Consider the following 25023-nt stretch of genomic DNA (forward strand, 5'->3'; position numbering starts at 1 on the left):
TTGACTACCATCTTCTTTTGATTTGGACCGTCATCTAACATTGTCTTTAATTGTCACGTCCTTTTACTTTAATTGTTACATTATACCTAGATCCATTTATAACAATCTACATCAGTTGGCAACTCGGACAAGCTGTGACGAGCTCCAACGGCCACTGCCAAGAAGCAAGGATAATAAGAGCAGGGGCGGAGCCACGTTGATGATTGGTGGGGCAACTGCCCCACCTCAATATTTTGTAAATGTCCATAGATGTTAGAAAATTACAATCTTGCCCCAGTAAAAAATAAAAGTAGGGCTCGCAAGTTGCAACCCTCATCTTGAATTTCCCTCCTCACTGCCCTCTCCTTGCGCGGCTGCGCGTCGCCTGTGCTCCCTGAGACGACCCCCTAATCCCTATCCATCTTCATCGACGGCAACTCTGAGATTTTCTCCGCCCTCCTCTTCCTCCTCTGCTCCGGTTCTCAAGTATCTAGTTCTAAGATTTTTGGCTAAAAATATTTCTTCTCATTTTGATGCTTATTTTTCGCTTATCATCAGTTCAGAATATCTTACTTGGTCCTTTTACATGTCCCAGAATTACTATAACTATGCCATAGGTGACGATACTGAGGTTTTATTTTACAGTGTTAATTCTATTCTTTCACTAACCATTTTTTTTCCTAACACTTGATGTTTAATGTAATCCTTATATATCTTGTTTTGTTCCCATTTGCATGGCGAAACCTTGATTTTTTTTTAAAAGAATCCTAGGTGGTTAAACCGTTAAAAATCTCTGAGTCACTGTTTTTTCTTATATTGCACAAATTTATCAAAATTTTCTATGCTCATTAGTGTAACTTCTGTTTATATTTGTATCAAATCATTGAGGATCAAAAGCTCACCAACTTCATAATCAACAATGACATTCATTGCCCCATCTGTTATAAGGGGCCTAGCTCCGCCCCTGAATAAGAGTGGTATTCACTAGTAAAAGAAAGGCAGCGGATAGGATGCTACTGTTGAAGATGTCGGGAAGAAGAGAGGGTGAAAACAAAAATGGTGGACCTTTCTTTCTTTAACAGTAGGCTCGACGAGCTAGACGTGACGTGACCACAACTAGCTTCAATGGAGCTCCGCAAACTGTGATTGGTTGGTAAAATAATAAAAGAAGAGGGACAAGGCTGCTCCTCTTGTTGTTTCTTACTTCTTGTAGAAGAGAAAAGAGAAAGAACATAAGGTGTTGTTTGATTTAGGGATTTAGAAATGAGAGAATAGATTTATTTCTAAATTTTATGTTTAGTTGATGAGAATAGAATTAAGATTTTGAAATGAAATCTAAAAATTTAGGTAGGGATGAAACTCATTTCCTCCCTTGGGTTTTGATAGAATAAGAATGTGAATTAAATTTTGGACAAAAATACTCTTAGTACATTTGTTCAATTGTTTTTTCATTTCACTCACTCTTCTTGTTCTCTCTCATTATATTTTCTCTTTCCTTATTTCTATCATCACACTTTCTCTCTCAACATACTTTCTCTCTCATCATTCTCTCTCATCACACATTCTCTATCATTTTCTCTCTATATTCTCTCGCATCACACACTCTCTCCTCATTTTCTCTCTCTTCGTTATCTTCCATCATACTTTCTCTCTCATTACACACTTTCTTCTCATTTTTTCATCATACTTTATCTCTCCTCAATCTCTCTTACCATTCTTTCCTCGTTTTCTCTCATCACACTTTCTCTCTTTTTATTTTCTCTCATCACATTTTCTCTCTCTTCATTCTCTCTCATCAAACATTCTCTCCTCATTTTCTCTAATCACACTTTCTCTCTCATCATATTTTCTCTCTCCTCAATCTTTCATTTTCTCTCATCATATTTTCTCCCTCTTCATTTTTTTCCCTCACTCTCTCTCTCATCATACTCTTTCTCTTCTCAATCTCTCCTATCATGCACTCTCTCCTCATTTTTTCTCATCATACTTTCCCTCTCTTAATTTTTTTCCATTACACTTTCTCTCTCATCACACTTTCTCTCTTATCATATGTTTCTCTCACATTCAACTTTCTCTCCCATATAATTTTTTCTCTTATTTTTTTCTAAGGATAAAAAAATAAAATTTAAGTTCATTCCGATTGAAAATATTCAACTAACCAAATATTAATTTTAAAAATGATACTAAGCTCATACTCATTCTCATTTTATAATACTATGATATTCATTCTCATTTCAATTCTTATGAAAGAATCAAACGTCATCTAAATTTATACTAGAGAAGAAAGGAGGAAGAAAGGACGCTCCACTTTGTTGCCGTCGGAGAAAAGGAAGAAAAGAAAGGAAGAAGAAAGCCAGTTATTGCATTCTTCGATCACACCACCATATTTTTGATATAGCGAAATAATAATTTTAGATATTTCACTGATAATCATGGTAAGCTTGACTTTTGCATGATTTTCTACCAAAATTAATTTTAAAATTAGATTGGAATATGAACACTACAAAATGTGCTTTTTGAAAAAAAAAACTTATAAAATAATAAAAATTAGGTTTTCTATTAAAGAAACTTTATCCTATTTTTCACTACAAAATGTCATGAAAAATGCATAATGGACTTAAATATCACTAGTCACACGTAGTGCATCTTAAATATTTAGGTTAAACGGGACTTAATGACGACATTAACCTAACAAATAAATACATTAGCAACTAACTATGAATCTAATAAGCATACTAATAGGCAAACAATTCAAGCAATAAATTTTTAAGATAAAATAGATATTTTGATTTTTGGGGAGGTAACTGGAAATGTTGAAGATCATGTGACAATAATGGTGGCAAAAGACGAATACGCTCGTTCCCAGTGCCCCGCCAATCCGTCCCAGGGCCAACACGGCCATGTTGAGGGTCATGTTGACAATAATGAACACTTGGATGAGTGCATTTTAGCAATTACCCTTTCCGAAGGGAGATGATTTCTATGAACAAGCAGACCATCCCTGGCTAATTGCATTATGGTTGGTCCTTTTTTTAGGTGCAATCTTTACAAAAACCTAAACTATGACAATTGAAAGAACTAAATTTCTTGTAGTAAAAGCACAAGATGTAGTTACTCCACTGTAATTTGCAATACAGTGGTGAGCCTAGGTTTTTGATACCTTCTGAGAAGCAAAGACGAGCATACAACACTCACTGACGAGAAAGCCATGCAAGCGCCTGCCAGCCATGGCGGCATCCGTAGCCCGGTGATGGGGAAAAGGATACCAGCTGCAACTGGAATTGCGATGATGTTGTATGCCATCGCAAAGAAGTAGTTCCAGCGTATCCGAGCAAAGGTCTTCCTCGAGAGGTCGATTGCAGTGATCACGTCTTCAAGGCTGTTTCTCACTAAGACATAGTCTGCAGCTTCAATTGCAATGTCAGTTCCAGCGCCAATGGCCATACCGACATCAGCAGCTGCCAGTGCAGGGGAGTCATTTATGCCATCGCCGACCATTGCAACCATGCTCCCGTCTGTTTGAAGCGAGCGTATCACATCGGCTTTTCCTGCTGGCATTACTTCAGCTCTAACATCTTCAATTCCAACCTGCAAAGAAGTAAAAGTTAACAAAGTACCAGATGAAAGGAAATTTAGTGCCAAAAAATGGTCATTAAAAAATAATGGCTTAAAAGGGGCAAGGCTTTCTCCTAAACAAGTCGTATACTCTAGAACTAATGGAACCAAGTACTTGATCAGCTACTTTCTCACTAAAGATACATCCATGGGTTTGATGATTACAATGGTGATAGCAACCAGACCAGAACAACCTTGCCAAAACACAATGTAAAATCACTTTTCTCAAGTGCTACACTAATACGAATATAGGTATGAAGTGAAAATGATTCTAAAAATGAGATAAGAAACCAACCTCCTTTGCAACGGCATTTGCAGTTCTCCAATTATCTCCGGTTACCATGACTGGATGGATACCCATCTTTTTTAGGCCTTCAACGACAACTGCTGCTTCTCTTTTTAGGGGATCAGCAACTCCTAGGACTCCAATGAAACTATCATCATAGGCCACAAGAATGCCTGTTTTAGCATTCAATTCCAAGTCTACCAAGAAAGTTTCAGCTTCTGTAGGAACAGTAACACTGTGTTCAGCCAATAAAGCTCGGTTGCCGACCTGTCCATGACATGGAATGCACCAAACAGTTCAAAGTGTGCATATATATATATGTGAGAGAGAGAGAGAGACTGAAAACGAATTCAAAAACTAACCAGAACCCTTTTTCCGTTGATGAAGCACTTCACCCCTCTCCCAGGCAAAGCAGAAAAGTCGATAGCTTCGAGAAGCCATTCTGATAAGATTTGATCTCTGCTCTGCTTTGTAGTACCATTTGTAGGAAGCTTATCAAAGTAGTGATAATGATACGCATAATCTAGGATTGCCCTTGAAAGAGGATGCTCACTGCTAGCCTGAACCACATCGATGGAGGAAAAATTATGGGCGCTGTGTTATTATAAATGATCATTGTCTAATCTGTTTTATGATATGATGCACTGACCTCTGCAGATGCAACCAAAGTAAGAAAATCTCCAAGTTCCATTTCTGAAAAAACTTTCACAGTAGTTACAGAAGCTTTTCCTTGTGTGAGTGTGCCTGTTTTATCGAAGATCACGTAGTTCACACTCTGAGCTCTCTCCAAAGCATCTCCGCCTTTAATTAGGACTCCATGAGAAGCACCCACACCAGTAGCTACCATGACTGCTGTTGGAGTTGCCAGACCGAGGGCGCAGGGGCAAGCAATAACGACGACAGATATCGAGAACATGAGAGAGAACACAAAACAATTGCTCCTTTCCTCACCCCATGAATCAGGGTATGCTCCTAGCAATCCACAAACAAACCTAAAGAGAATAACATGAATAAGAATCACCAAATTCGGGAGTAAAAAAATGCATCTGGATTCTGGAACATTAATGTGAACTTACCATCCAAAGAATGTCACTAAGGAGATGGAGATAACAATGGGAACAAAAATACTGGCAACCTGTAATTTGCATAAATATATTGTAAGAAGAAAAAACAAATGGTTGATTTCTATAGTGACCAAAATAATTCAGTTATAGGAATTCATATAGGACACAAGTAATAAACTAAGTATTGATACTCAGACAAAAGTAATCATTGTACTTTAACAATGATGTTTATCACAATCGAAAAATTATGGAGTAGAATAAATTGCTTCTATATGGATTAATGAATCAGAAAAAGAGATTACTGCAGTTACTGACATAGTCTGCAAATTTCTGAATTGGAGCCTTAGACATCTGGGCTGTCTCCACCAGAGAAATGATCTGACTCAGAACTGTATTAGATCCAACTCTTGTGGCTTGAATATGAAGGACACCGTATAAGTTCATTGTACCACCAACAACAGAAGAGGAAACTTCTTTGGAGACCGGTTCAGATTCACCAGTGACCATACTTTCATCGGCATAGCTTGTACCCCAAACTACCATACCATCAGAAGGAATTTTTGAACCTGGAAGAACTTTTAAAATATCACCAGGTTGAATCAAGAGTGCATCTATCTCTCTCTCGCCTACATATCTTGCCTCTGCAATCCACAGACAGATCACATGAATCAGGTACAAGTTGCACAGAACCTTAACAGTTAAAGAGCATTTTAATGCAAGCTCATTGGATAATGAACTTCAATGTATGCCATTTGATTTTGATTTCAAGATAGGCAACTTATTATAAAATGGAAAAAAATGATTGCAGTTAAAGAATATAGTTAAAACTCTCAGTGAGATACTTCCCCTTACCTAAAGTATTCAGAGATGGTTTACATACCTTCATCTTTCACCAATAACAAAGCTGTTGCAGGGGCAAGTTCAACCAGTTTCTTGATAGCATCTGAAGTTTTGCCCTTGGCAACAACTTCCAAATACTTCCCAAATAAAACAAATGTAATAATCATAGCACTTGTCTCAAAATATATTGGAGGTCGAAATCCAGTAAATGCACCATAAAACAGTGCACCGACCGAATAGAAATAAGAGGCAGAAGTCCCAAGTACAACCAGAACATCCATGTTTGTAGACCAATGCCTTACTGCTTTATATGCTGCCATATAGAATCTTCTACCAATAACAAACTGAATAATACTCACTAGTACCCATTTCAATAAATCTTGAATCAGAAAAGGTCCACATTTCATTAGTAAGAAAGAACTCAATAAACCTATCCGAGGGCAAACCATCCGTATGAAGAAGACAGGAATCTGTTGTACAGAAAGAAAAGGAATAATTAAATGCTATATAAAGAAACTACATCACTTTGCCAAAAAAGTTTAGTAACATACAAAGTTACAAGTTCTAGAACTTTATGTTAGACAAGTGTAGTGAAGTCAGTTTACAGAATTAAGGATCAAACTTACACTGAGAATCAGACTCGAGAGGAAAAGCCGAAGTAATTTTGAGGATTCTTCGACATGATTTGAAGTTGCTAGTGCATAAGGGCTTTGCACAGATGCCCTAAACTTACCATTGCTTCCTTTCTCAACGGACTCGACAATAGATCTCAAACCAATAGCTTCTGGATCAAAGACAATTTCCACTTCTGCAAGGCTAGAATTTACCTCAAATTGCCGCACCCCTTTCAAATCCCGTAACATTCCATGTATATTGTGAACATCTGTTTCACTTGATAATCCATCCACAAACAACAAAACTTTATTTTGTTCACTGCTTTGCAGAAAAGAAGCAGCAAAGCCCGCATCCTCAATTGCAGAAACAATCTCATCTTTGTTAATAACTGATGGATCATATTCAATTTCTCCTAATGAAGTTGCCAAAGCAACAACTGCTCTTTTCACCCCAGGAAGTTTTGTCAAGATACCTTCGATAGAGTTTACACAGTTCGAACAACTCATGCCTCCTATCCTGAACTGCCCAGTGAAGGTCTTCCTGGAACCACTTTGGTTATTATTAGTTTCCGGAAGGAGTTCTGCTTCAAATCCTGCATCTTCGATAGCATCTCTTATGTCTTCATCCTGCATAGGGGCTACTAACATCAAGTAAGCAATAGCAAAAATGAGGATCCAAATAACTTGCATCGGATAATTGTATTTACAATGATAAACTATAGAATAAGTTATATGGGTTGAATCCTTCTCTTGAATTACTCTAACGGGGTTTGCATTCAACTTCATAAATCTACTAAATTTAACTACTTCGAAGAAACTAGTCAATCAGCATGACACACTCAAGTAATTTGCTGTACAGAAATAAAGGGAAAGGGATAATATGGAAGTGTTAGGAGCATGAGGTTATTTTTGTAGGTATGTTGAAAATTACAACTTTTGTATAAGATAATCAAGGAATTTTAATAATCTAATTTGATTTGGAAGGTAGTTCACTGTTGAAGGAACAACAGAAATAACTAGAATCCCAGATGGAAGATAAAAACCCAGCCAAAATCAAATATTCACATACAACCAATCGACACAATCTTGTATGATCAGACAATGCTCAAGTGTCAGAACTAGAAACAACACTCCATAAGAGGACAGAAAACATGAAATCTTAGCTAAATGCAAAAAACTATTTGAAAACTAGCGGTTTTCTAAATGAGTTGATGACTATGAAATCCATAAGCGATAAAGGTGCAGCAATGAATATATTGTCATCGGCAGAATAACTCTCTTGTCAGTTACTTAACTGGAATGATGGGAATATTATTCCTGCCGCCACCAATGATTGGCGTATATGCACTACAGTTAGGGATGTCATGGATTTAAATGTACAGGTGCAGAAATGAATTATCATGCAAGTACAGTAAGTCCTCTTCACTAACTGCTGCTGAATGCAGGAATTATCCCGCTTGATCTCACAAGACTACCTTACTTTATTTTGTTTCTCGTGCTGGGAAGAATTCATTTGGACTGAAAAAAGACGGAAACAGCCACAAAAGGTTCCCTGTTCCCGACCAGTTTTTCCTCGATCAAAAAAACCAAACACATATATGGACAGAAAATCTTAACGGACAAATCTTTGCTTCCAAATGGCAGAGCAGAGTCCATAAAACATAAATTTTCACCTCAGTTCATAAAACCAGATAATTAAAAAGAAGTACCGACCACGACTTCATCGTATCGGAGAAGCACCAACATAGAGCGCAGAGATCAACAAGACAAAAAAAAGATCTGACCTTGACACGGCTGGGATCAAACACGACGTGGGCCTTGTTCTGGAGCAGGGAGACGGTAGCCCGGACGACTCCCGGTAGAGCTGAGATCGCGCCCTCCACAGCGCTGGAGCAGGCGGAGCAAGTCATCCCGGTGACTCTAACCTGAATTCGCCTCGCTTCCTTCTCCACCTCCCCCCTTGTGTCAGCCGCCTCCTCGTCGTAGGAATCGAGGAGGCGGACGTCCTCGAGGTCGCCTTCTTCCTCATCCCTCGCGGTGATCGCCTGGCGTCCGGCGACGGTGGTCAATTGGATGTCTATCATGCTCGGTGCCATGGAAGTACTCCCAAGGGTGAGGGATTCGAGAGGAGAAAGGATTAAAAAGAGGGAAAAAATAAATCAAAAAAAAATCGGAAAAAAAGAAACATAGCAATTTGCAATGACGAATTTGCCCTTTCCAGATGCATTGCAATAACAAATGACAGTTTTGCCCTCATTCGATAAAGCAAACTACTTTTCAAGAAAAAATATTCATTGACCTCTTGAAAGTTTATTTATTTTCTTTTAATGATTAACCCGGTAATATAGTAAAACTTGGGACGACCGATTTGACACCATAAAAATTTTCCATATCAAATGACTCAAAAGCCTAGTATTTTTTAGTTACACGTCTTATTTAGAGAGAAAATTTCTATAAATATGTCATAGTTGAAATTAAATTGTGGGTGTTTAGATGATAATTGGGGCGCCCTTCCACTACACCATAATCTCGGGGCACTCAGTTGTCACACACAAGTACTTCCTAATTTACCACGATTACTAATAGAAAACTTTTATGGAATTAAATCGATCATTCTAGATTCAATGTTATCCGACCTAATTACTAAAATTCACTTTGTAAATGCTCTTATAAATATTAGAGTCATAAATTGGAATATGAAGTCTTATTACTAAAACTTAATGGAAGTGTTAAATGAGCTATCATATCAACATCCTTAAGGGCTTAAAGATGTTGCATCTTGTATATCTCATTTAGAAAAAAATTTTTTATAAATATATCATAATTGAGAATTGAACTATGAGGTCGATGAAAAATTTTCATGAGACTTAATCAATCATCCAAGCTTGACGTTATATAACCTAATTAATCAATTTTTAAAAAAAAAATTTATGTGTCCCCATGAAATGGCCCATTAATTAGAGGATAATACATTTATTTATTATAAGAAAGTAAGAAATTAATTCCTAATAAACACATATCCTCAAAGAAAAAAAAATCCTCTCATTCTTTAGTCAACTTGATGGTCGACTATAAGTTAACTCCATGATTTACCTCTCTTCACATAATTTGAAGACAAACTGTAAAGAATGTCTAGATGAGTGTAATCATTTTTACTACAATTAAAGATTTTAATGAGGGAATCAAAGAGGAGGGTTGTCCACCTTTAGAATTAGTTGAGTCTTTAGATCCAGAATAAAAAATAATAATGATTTTAAAGGTACCCTGAAATACGGTGCAATGATAAGTAGTGAGATAGACTCTTTAGGTAATGAGAATTCAAATTTCACCAAAAATTCATTATACTTAAAAAAAATTTGGATTACTTGTGATATTAGCCAAGATCCATTTGTACTTTTTAATTTATTTTAATAATTAAATCGGTCATCTTTGGAATTAACAGGATTGTAATAAAAGATTATGCAAATTTTTGTAAATTAATTTGCACAATGAGTACACAAATTGTAAAGCGATATTTGATTTCCTTTTAATATAAATTAGAGGTGATAAAACGTGGGTTTAAATTTGATAATTAACAAGATAGAAAGGCCTTTTTGATAATTTTAAAAAGTAAAGGACTTAATTGCTATTTCCCCTAACTAAATTTTAAACTTGATGAGGTCACGCATCACATAAGATTCCCGTTTTGACCCGGAGACGGGCGTATTCCGTGTTGACTTTTCGCCTCTCGACTTTAAATCCCGGGTCAAGTTTGGATTTAGATTAGGTCCTAGATTTCACCAAAGCATGTCAATTAGTGGAATGATTTAGCCAACTTTCTGAATTGAGAGTATGAATAGGATGACATTGTCAATGGAATAAACTATTCTATATTTATTTATAATTTGATCAGTTCAATTTATTTGATTTTGTATGATTAATTTTATTTGCTGACTCTAGTTTACTCGTCCATCTTACGTTAAGGAGAGTTCATGGATCAATCGATAAAAAAAACATGAAATCTATCTAATCTTGACCGTCTAGTGTGTTAAACGTTTCATTGATGAAATTCAATTCACTTATAGCTAACATCTTCATTGTCAAGACCGGATCCTCTAGTCCTCTTATCCGAGTTCGCTCTTAGACCGGGACAAGAAGATTGGTGGGAGACAATGGCCCCCACTTGTTAACAGGAGGGGGGCCAATGCCTCCTACCAATGCAAAGGCTGGACCATGAATTGGTCTAGCTTTTACAGACCAGATAATTCGCCCCTTTCATTGACACTATTATCATTCTTTAGGTATAGTTCAATGGTAAATATTTAGGATAAGACTATAATAGTCGGGAAGTTCAAACTTAGCAGAAGCTTTAACCGACTTTAAGACCTTCGCCCAAGCATTTGTCACTTAGGCTTCCCCGCTTTACCTCTCTCCCAATAATAGTGGGTACTCTGGTGGATGTATCGATTTCATATTTTTTTCATTGACACTCTTATTAATTTATCTATCAATTTAATTATATTCGTTCCAACCTTATAGTCATCAGCACATCAACTAAAGAGTTCTCATTGATGTGGCACTGGTAATGAGATCCCTCCTCTTATCAGTAAGATTTTTTATTTTTAATCCAACGGTGAGGAAGCTCTCGGAAAACTAAGAGATGCTCTCATTTGCCTCCGCCTCACCCAACACTCAACCATCGCAGTCGGCTGTGACTCTCTTCGTTGTATAACCTACCCACCAGCTACCACCCTCCGCTTGACAATTTCACCTCCCTTTGACGGTTGTTTGTCAAAAGAAAGTGAAGACTTTGTGCAAGGATGGGGTGGGTAAGGGCACTAAGGGAACAGCTCTCTTCAACTTCACGTCGTTTGCTTTTATCAATTAATTCATTTGTTTATTAACATCACGAAATAAATGCTTGGGCCAGTTTGATTTCTTCTCCACATTTCAAGGTTTGTGTTGATGTAACTGTTATAAATTGATTGGCTCCTTAATTAACGTAATCATCTTTTTATTACAATATTGATGTAACTGCAATTTGTTAATTTGCTTTGTCGGATTTGCTTTTCCATCTTTAAAGTTATTAAATTGATGATATTTTTATTTGATTACAATTGTGAAGACCCCATGGGATTTGCTAGTTCAAGTACTCCTTTGTCATCCATATAAGGTATCTAAATGAGTTAATTATGTACCAACTCAAACAAGACTTGAACTAAAAGAATGACTTTACATAGAAAACATGGGAAGTGAAGATCGACATATGCAAACTTAATTTATGGATGAGTTCCCATGACGATAAGATTTTGTTGGCCGACTAATGGTGCTAGGCTCTTTTTGAACCACCAAACTTTTTTCTCACATTATTGGTGCAACCCAATTAATTAAAGTTTAAAGGTAGACATGATCTTTCTACCCCCTTTAAAGTATTAGGCTCATTCTAGACGTCTCTTAAAGTTTGCCCCCAGATTATGTGAAGGAATACAAATTACAAGATCAGCTTATAGCTGACTGTCAAGTAATAAGGGAGTAGAATTTATTTTTTCCCGAAGGTATGAGGGTATGTGTCCATTGAAAATTAATATCTATCTATTATAGCAAATATGTTAGGAGTATGCATTACAAAACTCTAATTAAGAGGCTTTGGGCTTGATATTTGCAGTAAATATAAGAAAAATTTTGGCTTTCATGTAGGACAAAGTGCTCTCATTGGTGGCAATCACTCAACTTTAGTTTTCAAGTGGATGAGACAATCATTAAGATGGATGGCATTTGGTTTTGAAACTTTATCATCTTTGAGTGTACCCTATACAAAAATGGTGGACGCATTTGAAAGCACAACATAGTGGACACGACGCTAACTATTACAAAAAAGTGTTTTACCTTTCATGTTTTTGGCAGTTCCTTTCCTGATTTATGAAGATTGCATTTGCACCAATTCCTGCATTGCTCGTGGCTATTGGTAGTGGATGAATCCTACAAGGCAAAAACATTTAAGTAGATTGGAAATTAAAAGCATGATTAAGAAAATACACAAATAGTTCTTTTCAGTAAAAAGAATTTATTTGGATGTGAATGTAATAAGCATGTCATGTGAGAACAAAATGGTACCATGATTCAATAGTCATCAATGCCATATTTTTTTTACAAGTGGGTCAATAATGATAAAGGTGAATGGATGAGGCATTAAAAAATAGGAAACATTAGGTAGGCAGAAGTTAAAGCCAACGATAGATAGATCCAGGTAGAATGGAGGAGATCAAAGTATCATTTCCTTGATCCTCCCTTGAATCGAAGATATTGCAAACAACTAATTTTTAGGCTAGAGAGGATAGATACACAAAGCAATATCACCCATGCAGATATCTTCAATTTGGTGTTTCATAATTATGGCACTCTATCTTCAAAATTAAAGCCAATACACCAAGCATAGTTGAAAAAAAGTTTAGTATGATAACTAATGAAGCGTATCCTAGAATTCTAAACCACCAAATATCCCAAAAAATAATGCAAAGACCCTCGGTTGATCTTCGCTCTTTAGGAATTACAAGCTCTTGTTCCTTGACTCTGAGAGGATGAATATCAAACCATATTGGTGAAGCCACCATACATAACAAAATAATCAAAATTTCTAAAGTTGTTTGAATTTCAATATGAATGAGTTATCTAGAATTTCATATGATTTGTTATAAATTCACATCGCATAATTGTTGGCCAACAGTAAGGGAAATAGATGTTAAACCAATAAGATGTGAATGAAATAAACCATGAGTGTACAAAACAAACAAAGCATGTTTTCACAAGCAATTAAGAATAATTAGTAAGACATGAAACTTAATGTTAAGCTTTACAAAGCTTTAAACAAATCATTTCTTGTCAACCTTTCGTGTTTAAACACCTTGACACAACACTAAGCCGTGGAGGAATGAATTTGCAGCACCGAACTTTCACAATGATAAACTTATTAAGAAGAATATATTATTGACGCAACCATCAATTACAAAGGGAAAGCTGGATCAAAAAAGCTAGTAGGTCGATGGGGCAATTAAGACAAACTAGATGAGTGAGTCAAGAGAAGCGAAGAGGATGAGTGATTCAAAAGGATCCTACAACTAGATTAATGGGCAAGCTGAAGGGATTACATAGGCTAGACCGACTGCATAGTTTACAAGTTGGACAAACAAAGTGGAACAAATAAAATGGATTGTGAGCTTAATGGTCAATGGGCTAGACAAACTTAAATAATCAAGTGAATTAGATGATTTAGGAGATCCTAGTGGTCTGAGCATGATGGAAGGTCTAAGCCGGATGAGATTCTAAGCAAGACAAATGAACTAGGTATTCCAAACAGATTAAGTGAAGTTGTTGGAAGAGTTGAGAGGATTGAATGAATCAAGCAAACCGAATAGACTGGACCAAAGATTATTTATATATTTAATATTGTGAAGATTTATCCAACATTTTTACAAATCAAAAATAAAATTAATTAATATTTGAACCAAATTAAGCGATATAAAAATAGATTTCATTTCTTGTTATTTTTATTCTTTAAGAATCTACCAAGTCCAACTTAAAGATTATGTCAATGGTTCAGCCTAATTTTAGTTACCTTGGAAGAGATATCTTCTCTTTTTAAATGTCCTGATTTTTTTATAATACCTTTTTACCCACTCTCGGTTGAAATAATCTATTAAATATGCATCTACTTAGTGTTCCATTGTCATGTAAAATGAACTGTTCTTATTCTTGAGAATATGCTGCATATATCATCAAGAGTAATTTTTAAAATGCTGGCTAAAATTTAATAGTTTTTCTCAAAATATCCTTAAAGTTCAAATACTATTAAAAAAAAATCACAACATTTTATTATATTTGTTAAGATTCTCTCTCTAAGTTGATTTAATGGTCAATTAGAAGAGTTTATAGGTAGTTTTTTTAAAAGAGCGAGATTTTGACTGTAAAATAAAAATGTTAACAGGCATTTCCACACTGATACAAACCTAATAGTATTTTGAACAAAAAAAATCTATTAAATTGTAAGATTCTAATAATTTTTCTACCCTCACTACTCAAACAATCTGTCAATATGAAGCTTTGTGAAATATTTTCACTATGCATATCATTTTGATCAATTATATAAGCTTCGGCAACACGATGGATTTGTTGTTGTAGTTTCATGTGTTCACTTGCATATGCCTTGTCCTTAAATGCCTACTGTACCAAAAGAATGAATGAATTTATAAAGAACTCTTACCTTAAAGAAGTGAAAATGACTCAAATAAGAAAATAAACCATTGTTAATAGGTCATAACAAGTTTTTTCAGTTTTGGCCAGACTATCCTCACAACATATTGGATATATGATTATTCCTGTTCTGAGTGAGAGCAATAAGGTTAAAACACTCCCAACTTATATAAATTTGAAGCCTTGGTCTTTAGCAATTTAATTTAACTCGTTTAAATGCTAAGTTGTTCCCCGGAAGGAACGCGTTGCAGGGTCCGACTGTAACGTCTCAGCAAGGACCGCTACATCTCCAGAACTCAGGTGTAGTGATAAATATGCAAGAGTTCGCGTTACAAGGTCCAACTGTAACGTCTCAGCAAGGACCGCTTCATCTCCATGAGAACTTAGTTGTAGTGTTAAATAGGCAAGAGTTCTCACACCATAGGTTAGATAAGAACAAATATGATAGGAAAACTAATAATCTAAAATTTGGAACATGAACATAGTTGTCAATCGCGCGTAGCGCCCTGTAGCGCAAAGGGCGCACGTGGCTATAGCGCATAGCGAATAGCGCAGCGAGGGTTATTTGAAAGTATAGCACCACAAGTATATAAATATATAATATATAGTATATAGTAACATCAATTCAATAGTTCATACTTAAATAACAAATATATAGGTTCAACTGTTCAAGGCATATAAAACCTCAATTCTAAAAATAAAAAAAACATAATCTAAAATTCATCTTCATCTTCAATTTCTTCATCAAGATCGAGACCATCTTCTTCATTTGGAATTGCATAACGCTCGGCATCATTCTCCTCTTCACTTTCTTCATCAAAATCGAATTCATCCGCTTCATCTACAAGATCAAGTGTAGTAGATGTTCCTATCGGCCTTTTCCCTCTAGACTTAGATGTGGACGCCTTCGAACTTCCTGTAGGTGTAGATGTGGTCATCTTTGAGGCACGCGTAGATGTAGGGGTCGCTTTCGAGGCCCCTTTGGATTTTCTCAATGTATAAGGAGCTTCATTTACTCCAACAACATCTGCAACATCTAGCCAAGTCAAATCATCACCATCATGAACAAAGTCAAGCTCTTCATCCTCCAGTCTCCCTACCAACCATTCATTTCCATCATCTACTTCACTCAATATGATAGGATCGATGGTATCACGACTATCATATCTACGCCTCAGAGCTCTGTTGTACTTAATGAACACCAAATCATTCAGGCGTTTTTACTCCAATCTATTCCTTTTCTTGGAATGAAGCTGCGCACGAGACATGAGAACGAATTCTTAAAATTTCACAGTAATAAAAAATAAAAAGTGTAATATTATAAAGGCTTACATGTTCAAACACACTCCAATTGCGCTCACAACCAGAAGAGCTACAAGTGAGACTGAGTATCTTCTGGGCAAGTCTTTGCAACTTTGGTGTTGAAGCTCCATACGAGTTCCACCATGCAGCTAGTTAATAACAATAGTTATATACTTATATTAGTATTTCTCATTCAATTTATTTCAAAAAAAAAGGAGTAAATATATTTTCATACCTGGTGATACAACCTTTCTCATTTGGATTGCAATTTGCTTTCCAAAAAGACCTTCGGCTTGTTTGTATTTTAACAACTCTGTATGTATTGTTCCCTCTGACTCGGGATCATCAGTCAACCTACTGATTAAATTGTACAACCCCATAACTACTTCTTCATCTTGTTCTATCTCAGAATTTGAGTAAAAGAACTCGGGGTTCAAGAAATAACCCGCTGCATGCAAATCTTGATGGAGCTGCAACTGCCACCTATGGTCAATTATCTCAAAAACATCTTGGTACCTATCCTCATTATTACCAAAGGCTTTTGCTATTTTCTCCTTAGCCCTATCCATTGCCTCATATATATAACCCATGGCAGGCTTCTTCTCCTCATCCACCAACCGAAGTACCTCCAATAATGGACCACCAACTTTCATAGCATAAATGATGGAATTCCAAAATGAAGGCATCAATATAATTTTTTGTGCTTGCTTACCAGTCTGTTCCTTCGCGAATTTGCTTTTACTCCAATTTTATGAAGTAAACATCTTTCTCAAATTTTGCTTATGCTGCTGAAAGCTTCTCATAGTCAAGAAAGCAGTGGCAAAACGAGTTTTAGCTGGCCTTATAAGGTCTCTTTGGCCGGTGAACTCTCTCATCATGTTCAACAACATAGTTCGGTTGTAAATATATCCGTTAACAATGATTGCCCGTTCAAGCGCCCTCTTCAAATCCGACATTTTGAATATGTCCTCAAACATCAAATCCAAACAATGTGCCGCACACGGGGTCCAATACAAGTTTGGATATTTATCCATCAACTTCTTTTCTGTAAAGAACAAGAGCATAATAGATTAGTTAATCAAACTAATTTATGAAATTGAAAAGATGATGTAAGTTAGTATATTAGATTTTCTCACCGGCAAAAACATTATTCGATGCACTGTCGGTGACCACTTGAACAATATTATGCACCCCAACTTTTTGCACAAACTTGTAAAGCAACTCAAACATCTTCTCACCAGTATGAGAGTAGCTAGATGCATCAACTGATTCAATAAACATGCTGCCTTTTGGGGTATTCACTAAGAAATTGATAAGTGATCTCCCCTTTCTATCTCTCCACCCATCAGCCATTAAAGTACAACCATTCTTTGCCATCTCTTCTTCATTAAGTTTCAAAATCAGCATTGTATGGTTGATCTCTTCTTTCAAAAGAGGTTCTCTCACCTCATGATAACTAGGTGGTTTCATCCCAGGACCATATTGCCCAATTGCTTAAATCATTGGCTTGAAACTATCATATTTGACCACATTGAATGCAATTCCAGCATCATACATCCACCTTGCAAATTTTTGAGCTGCATCATACCTGAGTTTTTTTTTAACTTCATTAAATTGGAGTCCTTTGCCACCTTGATTCTTGGCTTCCAGCTTAAAGAAAGCATTTATAGGTCCCAATTGCCCAGGTTTTTTGGGCTGTAATATTGACGAGTTGGCCGAGGAAGAAATAGATGTCGACCTCTTTCTACTAGAGGGATCCCTGTGTGAGTCAATATCATCTCCTTGCTCTTCTTGTATGTCAAAAACATCATCAAAGTGATGTATGGAATCCATGACAGTTTTTTGGGCTAACTTTTCTTCAAAGTGATCTTTCATTTCTTGCTTAACTATTGCTGGGACTTTTGGACAAAGTTTTGTATTTTTAAATCCTCCAACAAGATGTTGTTTGAGCCTTGTTATCCCACCCTTTGTAACTTTTTGGCAAAAGTTGCATATTATTCCATCAACAATCTTGTCTGGGTTGACCATCCTCCCATAATTCCATCCAATATCTTTTTTTTTTATATCTTCTTGTAAGTTTTCCATCTTTTAAACTCTGAAAAATAAAGAAAAAACAAAACTTTAATCAATGTTTCTAGAATCCAGAAACATTTATTTCAAGATGTGCACACTCATTCATTAAACAGGTGCAGATAGAGAGGAATTGGATGTGTTTATTACCTTGTAATATTCAGAAACGAAGCACACAACCAGTAGGAGGAGAAGGTTGCGTAGAGTGCAAGAAGCAGCAGAGCAAGGCGAGGCGAGGCAGAGACCAGAGGAGAAGCAGTCGTCCCTTGCGCAGGTTTCTTAAGAGAGCAGCGAGATCGGGAGAAGCAGCCGTCCCTTGTGCAGACCAGAGGAGAAGCGCAAGTTTCTTAGGAGAGCAACGAGATCAGGAGAAGCAGCCATCCCTTGCGCAGACCAGAGAAGTAGCGCAGGAGAGCAGTGAGATCAGGAGAAGCAGCCGTCCCTTGCGCAGACCAGAGGAGAAGCACAGGAGAGCAGCGAGATCAGGAGAAGCAGTCGTCCCTTGCGCAGACCAGAGGAGAAGCGCTGGTTTCTTAGGAGAGCAGCGAATCAGGAGAAGCGCTGGTCCCTTGCGCAGATTCAGCGATCCAATTTTAAAAAAATAATAAAAATCGATAGGGTTTCTTAGGAGGGTTTGAGAGCAGATCCAGGTCTTTTAAAAAATGGGCATAAAAAATTATGTAATGGACCTTTAAAAAATAAGCCTAAAAAATTAGGCAAATGAGCTAAAAAACTAAATCTGTGCTACATTTTGCAATAGCCCTACTACGGGCGCTATTGCCATCCTCGCTATTGACATCCTCGCTATAGCGAGGATAGCGCCAATAGCGATCGCTATCGTCAAGATCGTTGCACGTAGCCCCTCATCGCCTCAGGTCGTCGCCTCGCCTCGCTATTCGCTATAGCGAGGGCTATTGGGGCTATTGACAACTATGAACATGAAACATAGGAACTCTCATTGGTAAATCAATAGAAGTAGTAGATATGATGATTAGGAGAAAAATTAATATTTTGTGTGTGCAAGAGATAAAATGGACAGGTGAGAAGGCAAAGATGATAGAGAACTCGGGTTTTAAGTTATGGTACACTGGAAAGAGTAAAGCAAGAAATAGAGTGGGTATTATTGTAGATAGTTTGTTAAAGGATGAAGTTGTTGTAGGAGTAGTTAGAAAAGGGGATAGAATTATAGCCCTTAAGATAATAGTAGCAAAAGAAACTATGAACATAATTAGCGTATATGCACCACAAGTAGGATTAGATGAAGCTACCAAATCAAGGTTTTGGGAGGACTTAGATGAAATATTACAAAATATTCCACCAAATAAAATGATTTTAATAGGAGACGATCTCAATGGGCATGTCGGAGTGAAAAATGAGGAATATGAGAGAGTACATGGGAGTTATGGGTTTGGAACGAGGAATAAGGAAGGGAAAACTATATTAGATTTTGCAATAGCATATGACCTTATATTAGCTAATACGTTTTTTAAGAAAAGAGAAGAACACTTAGTCACATTCAAAAGTAGGAATAATAAATCGCAAATTGACTTTCTTATAGTTAGGAAGAAGGATAGAAAGATTTGTAAAGATTGCAAAGTCATTCCGGAGAAAGCTTAACTACCCAACATAGGGTAGTAGTGTTGGATATACGCCTCAAACATAGTATCAATAGAAAGAAAATATATACAATTCCTAGGATTAAGTGGTGGAAGTTAAAGGATGGGAAGCAACATATATTTAAGGAGAAGGTAGAAGTACAAGCATTAAGTGAAATATACGATGACTCTAATATAACATGGGATAAGATGGTATCAAAGTTGAAAATAGTAGCTAAGAGTGTAGTCGATGAGTCAAAGGGACATGCACCACTAAGTAAAGAATCTTGGTGGTGGAATGAGAAAGTACAAGAGAAAGTGAAGGAAAAAACGAATAGCTTATAAGGAATTATATATTTGTAAGAACGAGGAAAATTTAAAAAAATATACAATAGCCAAGAAAGAAGTTAAGAAAGTAGTGAGTGAAGCAAAAAATGAAACTTTTGAACGGTTATATCAAAAATTGGATACAAAAGAAGGGGAAAAAGACATTTATAGAATAGCTAAAGTGAGAGAAAGAAAAACAAGAGATCTTAGGCAAATAAAATGTATTAAAGATGAATGTAATAGGGTATTAGTAAACGATGGGGAAATAAAAGAGCGGTGGAAGAGGTATTTTCATCAACTTTTTAATGAAGATTTAGGTGACCAACTTAACTTCGGTAATTTAATTGGGTCAAATGAGCATAGAAACTTTAATTTTTATCGTAGAATTCAAACTTCAGAAGTAAAACAAACTTTAAATGAGATGCACAATGGAAAAGCCGTTGGACCATATGATATTCCGATAGAAGTATGGAAGTGCTTAGGGAAGCAAGGTATTGAATGGTTTACAAAATTATTTAACATGATATTGAAAACAAAAAAAATGTTTGATCAATGGAGGATAAGTACTCTAGTTCCCTTATATAAGAATAAGGGAGACGTACAAAATTGTGCAAACTATAGGGGTATTAAACTAATGAGTCATACTATGAAACTTTAGGAAAAAGTAATAGAAAAAAGATTAAGGAAGGAGATCACAGTGACAAAAAATCAATTTGGGTTCATGCCTGGAAAGTCGACAATAGAAGCTATACATCTTCTTAGACAATTAATTGAAAAATATCGGGAGCAAAAAAACAAGATCTACACATGGTATTCATTGACTTAGAAAAAGCTTATGATAGAGTCCTAAGAGAAAATATATGGAGAATTTTAGAAAAGAGAGGTATTAGCGTAACATATATTGAACTAATTAAGGATATGTATGAGGATGTAACGACTAGAGTAAAGACTTCAGACGGAGCAACTGAAGCATTTCCAATAAAGATAGGGCTACATCAAGGATCAGCTCCAAGTCCCTATCTTTTTATACTAATTATGGACGAACTCACTGCGCACATTCAAGACACAGTACCATGGTGCATGTTGTTTGCAGATGATATTATTTTAGTAGATGAGACACGTGAAGGAGTAAATGCAAAGCTAAACTCTTGGAGGGAAACACTAGAAGGGAAAGGTTTTAAGCTTAGTAGATTAAAGACAGAATATATGGAATTTAAGTTTAGCAATATTAGAAATAATGAGATAATTGTTAAGATAGGAGAGGGCGAGTTGCCTGCAACCGAAAGATTTAAATATTTAGGATCATTTTTGCAAAATGATGGAGGGATTGAGAGAGATGTCTTACATAGAATACAAGCAGGATGGGTGAAATGGAGGGGACCGTAAAGTACCTCTTAAACTTAAAGGTAAGTTCTATAAAACCGCGGTTAGACCTGCTATGTTATATGGAGCTGAATGTTGGGCTATGACTCGAGCACATGAGCAAAAGATGAGAGTTGCAGTGATGAGGATGTTAAGGTGGATGTGTGGACATACGAAGATGGACAAAATAAGAAATGAGAGTATTAGAGAGAAAGTCGGAGTTGCATCTATTGAGGAAAAACTCCGAGAGACGCGTTTAAGATGGTACGAACATGTACTTAGACGACCAATAAATGCTCCAGTTAGGCGATATGAAACTATGATAAACATGCATATCAAACGAAGAAGAGGAAGACCAAAAAATACTTGGTTAACAACAATAAAGCAAGATAAAATTTATTTAAATATAGATGATGATATAATAGAAGATAGAGCTCAATGGCGTAAAAGGATTCATACAGCTGACCCCACCTAGTGGGAAAAGGCTTGGTTGTTATTGTTGTTGTTGTTGTACCACTACACCAAGCAATTATTAGTAAATCCTAACAAGTTATAAGAATCACATTGTTGTTGTTCCCCTGCTGGAAGTTTATCTCATCCATTTATGTTGCAAAATTCATATCAGCATATCCACTTCACAAGATGCGCATCTAATCATGATACTATACCAGTAATGTCAGCCTATTACCGTATGAAAATCCAATATTACTATCTTATCTATTTTCAAACCAGTAACAAAGCGAAAGGAAAAGATGAACGAGAGCAATGTAAAATGAGAGCTAACTTGAGGCATAAAAGGAAGGTTGTTCCATCATTTCAAGATACCCTTAGATTTTTCAATATCATTGTTTAACGAGAGAGAGGAAGACCAAAAAAGACTTGGTTAGCAACAATAAAACAAGATAAAATTTATTTAAATATAGATGATGATATAATAGGAGATAGAGCTCAATGACGTAAAAGGATTCATACAGCCGACCCCACCTAGTGGGAAAAGGCTTGGTTGTTGTTGTTGTTGTTGTATTGTTCATTGCATCTTGAAACAAACTCATTAGTGACACATATTTAGGTGGAATACAATTCAAGCAACAGAAATTACCTAGATCAATGGTTATGCAACAATTCTAGAGATGGTTCCAATGGGCATTCACTTCTAGAGCCTTGTGATGGACTCCAACAATTTTGTGTCATCTTGGTTTGCAATGGCGAGCAAGGGAATATAATCTTCTCCAGATCGAACACTCTTTGACCTCACTTCTGTTTGTAACCTCAATTCAACCCACAAGACCCAACCATTCAGACCAAGCTTTGGCAATCCATCTTAACCATTCACCTCGGCCCAACCTTCATCATCATTGGATCAATTTGGATCAATTGATTTGACAACTATCCCATCCTCACTTATTGACCGAACTAGTTCTAGTTTGGAAGAACCCTATTTGACCGAATTTGAACTCATCTGAATTCCACCTTAGCTTAATTTCCAGTAACCATGTTCAAAGATCAGAACCAGCTCTTGAAAGTTAGCAAAAAATTACCACAACAATCAAATAACACATATCTTGAGTTGATGAATCAATTGAAACCTTAGATCAAGAATCTACAAAGTGCTTTCATGAACCTTAACATTAGAAACCAAGAAAACTGGAGGAGAAAACGAACAGATTACTTTCCTTGTGTTCTTCACAGCACTCAAGGTTGCCATAGTGAATAACATAGACATGATAGAATCTGAACAAACTAAACATGAAAGGAAATTCCTCAGCCACTCAAGCTTAATGGATTGGATATTAGTACATTTGGTTCATAAGCAAACCTATAGTTATTTTTCTAAATTCCTATAAAATAATTATTCTTATGTTTATATTTGATTGTGTTATTCCTCGATTTATTTCAAGGATGTCTATCCCTTATTTATTTTATGCTTGAGATAACACATTTGATAGTTCCAACTGAGCTAGCCAAACCAGCAAGTCCAAGCGGAATAGTCGATCCAGTCAGGCTTGATGGAATGGTTAGGTTGGTGGCGGTTCGGTCAAGCCGAGCTGATGAAATGAGTCATTTGGCTAGACAAACTGGTTGATCGTGCAAGTAAGGTATTGCAGGGATATCTTTTACACTGACAAATATTCCTTATAATATTCTATGAACCAAATATAAGAACAATTATTCGTTTATAGCATTTCTTGTTCGTTCTATTCCAAAAACCGAACCCAACATGAAATTTTGGCTAACACATTGCCTAAATGATCTCACTCAATCACATCCTAAAGAAGCATTGATCAATCAAAGTGCTAGGGAGTAAGAGGGAAGCAAGCCAGACTTACAGTAGGTTACTCCCAGTTCTTAATTATTCTGTCAAGAAGCTTCAAAACATCACCGAATCCTTCACCACTCTGCTCGATCACCATCAATGCGGGATCCAGCTCCTGTGCCTCGTCGACCCGAGCCTGCTGGAGCAGTCCCCGGTAGATTGTCACCCGCGTCTCGCTTGCCGGAGTTATCCTATCGGAGACCATCTCCTTGACGGCAATAAGAGCATCGAGCATCCTGCCGAGCCGGCAAAATCCTTCCACTGAGATCCGGTAGACCTCCGCGTCGGGCCGGCATGGGGTATCAGACCGGAAGAGCCAAGAAAGGACCTTGGCGGCCTCTTTAGGGCGGCTATTTTGAAAGTAGGAGGAGATGAGGGAGTAGCAGAAGGGGATCGGGGAGGGATGGCGGGGGTGGTAGCGGAGTGCGGTGAGGAGGGACATGGCGGCAACCATGTCCGGGAGGGAGGAGAGGCGGTCGGCCAGGGAGGCGATGGGGAGGGCATCGAGAGGGGGGTCGGCGAGGAGGGCGGTGGTGATGAGGCGGACGGCTGCGTCGTGTCGGTCGGACTCGCAGAGGCGACGAACGAGGAGGCGGATCTCCGCGAGCTCGACGTCGGTGAGGAAGGCCGAGGGTTCGAGGGGAGGAGGAGGAGAAAGAGGAGAGGCCGAAGTGGAAATGAAGACGACGGGAGACCGCCGGTGGAGAAGTGTCGCCGCCGCCGTCAAAGCTCTCCTCATACTGTGGGATTGCGCATCAACTCTGACGCGGCTATTTGATCACAACCCGATCCAAATTAAGGACCCAATTCATGAATCACGTCCACCCAAACCCGATCCGCTTCAAAGGCGCAAACATTCATAGTGACAAAAGTTGAATATGTTCGTCCCAGCACATCTATCAATCTGTTTCAGAGTTAACACGGAAAAAGTAATTCACGGAGGTCAATATGGAGGAAGTAAATCACGGAGGTCAACATAGAGGAAATAAATCACGGACGACTACTAACACATAAGAGAAACATTTACACCACTAGATCCATCCGAGAGAATTTGAAAGAATTATTCAAAGGCGCAGACATTCATGATTCACGCGGCTATTACTCAGGTAGTTCATAAATTATGATTCACCTTATATATTGGTCCATAAATATGTAATTTAATAATTTTAAAATTAAGAAACATTATTTAAGAAACTTGTTCAGTAATTTGCCGTATTTACACACTCCCATCAAATAAAATATAAAAAATTCTTGATTAAAAGGGGAAAAAACTATTTTAATATTTTCAATAGACATAAATCAACTTCAATACTAAAAAAACACTTGAGCAAAGTTTTATTTGATTCGGAAAAAAATGTTCCTTAAAAATTCGAAATCTAACACTGCATTCTGATATATCAAATATCATGCTCTAATCAACACTAACATA

The 25023-nt window shown here is 37.0% G+C and overlaps 2 protein-coding genes across 8 annotated transcripts; both read right to left on the reverse strand.

Annotated features, from left to right (window-relative positions):
* Window positions 1-2911: 2911 nt before the first annotated feature.
* LOC121995880 (cation-transporting ATPase HMA5-like) lies at window positions 2912-8541 on the reverse strand. Of its 2 annotated transcripts, none has more exons than XM_042549649.1 (9): window positions 8183-8541; window positions 6411-7025; window positions 5825-6254; window positions 5260-5585; window positions 4957-5015; window positions 4530-4872; window positions 4243-4440; window positions 3890-4147; window positions 2912-3567 (listed from the first exon to the last, which is right to left on the reverse strand). In XM_042549649.1, the coding sequence occupies exons 1-9, from the start codon at window positions 8492-8494 to the stop codon at window positions 3091-3093; spliced, it is 3018 nt and encodes a 1005-aa protein (XP_042405583.1). In that variant the 5' UTR covers window positions 8495-8541; the 3' UTR covers window positions 2912-3090. The 2 variants fall into 2 exon arrangements, with proteins under 2 accessions (XP_042405583.1, XP_042405584.1); XM_042549650.1 differs by having other exon boundaries at window positions 6411-7036; window positions 8183-8322.
* Window positions 8542-12128: 3587 nt separating this feature from the next.
* Window positions 12129-24915, reverse strand: LOC121995882 (pentatricopeptide repeat-containing protein At1g52620-like). Of its 6 annotated transcripts, none has more exons than XM_042549654.1 (5): window positions 18147-18554; window positions 17063-18021; window positions 16162-16971; window positions 15957-16075; window positions 12129-12356 (listed from the first exon to the last, which is right to left on the reverse strand). In XM_042549654.1, exons 3-5 carry the CDS (start codon window positions 16610-16612, stop codon window positions 12267-12269), a joined length of 660 nt encoding a protein of 219 aa, XP_042405588.1. In that variant the 5' UTR covers window positions 16613-16971; window positions 17063-18021; window positions 18147-18554; the 3' UTR covers window positions 12129-12266. The 6 variants fall into 6 exon arrangements, 4 of the variants coding, with proteins under 4 accessions (XP_042405588.1, XP_042405587.1, XP_042405589.1 ...); XM_042549655.1 differs by lacking the exon at window positions 12129-12356 and adding an exon at window positions 15230-15877; XR_006115931.1 differs by lacking the exons at window positions 12129-12356; window positions 15957-16075; window positions 16162-16971 and adding an exon at window positions 23608-24915 and having other exon boundaries at window positions 18147-18557.
* Between the last annotated feature and the right edge of the window lie 108 nt (window positions 24916-25023).

Source organism: Zingiber officinale, chromosome 6A (assembly GCF_018446385.1).
Source record: "Zingiber officinale cultivar Zhangliang chromosome 6A, Zo_v1.1, whole genome shotgun sequence".
NCBI lineage: Eukaryota > Viridiplantae > Streptophyta > Magnoliopsida > Zingiberales > Zingiberaceae > Zingiber > Zingiber officinale.

Coding starts and splice junctions, on each gene's coding strand:
- LOC121995880 (XM_042549649.1), bottom strand. CDS start 8,494: ATGGCACCGAGCATGATAGACATCCAATTGACCACCGTCGCCGGACGC. Junction 7,026..8,182: donor TTGATCCCAGCCGTGTCAAG/GTCAGATCTTTT, acceptor GCCCCTATGCAG/GATGAAGACATAAGAGATGC. Junction 5,586..5,824: donor GTTATTGGTGAAAGATGAAG/GTATGTAAACCA, acceptor TGTGGATTGCAG/AGGCAAGATATGTAGGCGAG.
- LOC121995882 (XM_042549653.1), bottom strand. CDS start 24,333: ATGAGGAGAGCTTTGACGGCGGCGGCGACACTTCTCCACCGGCGGTCT.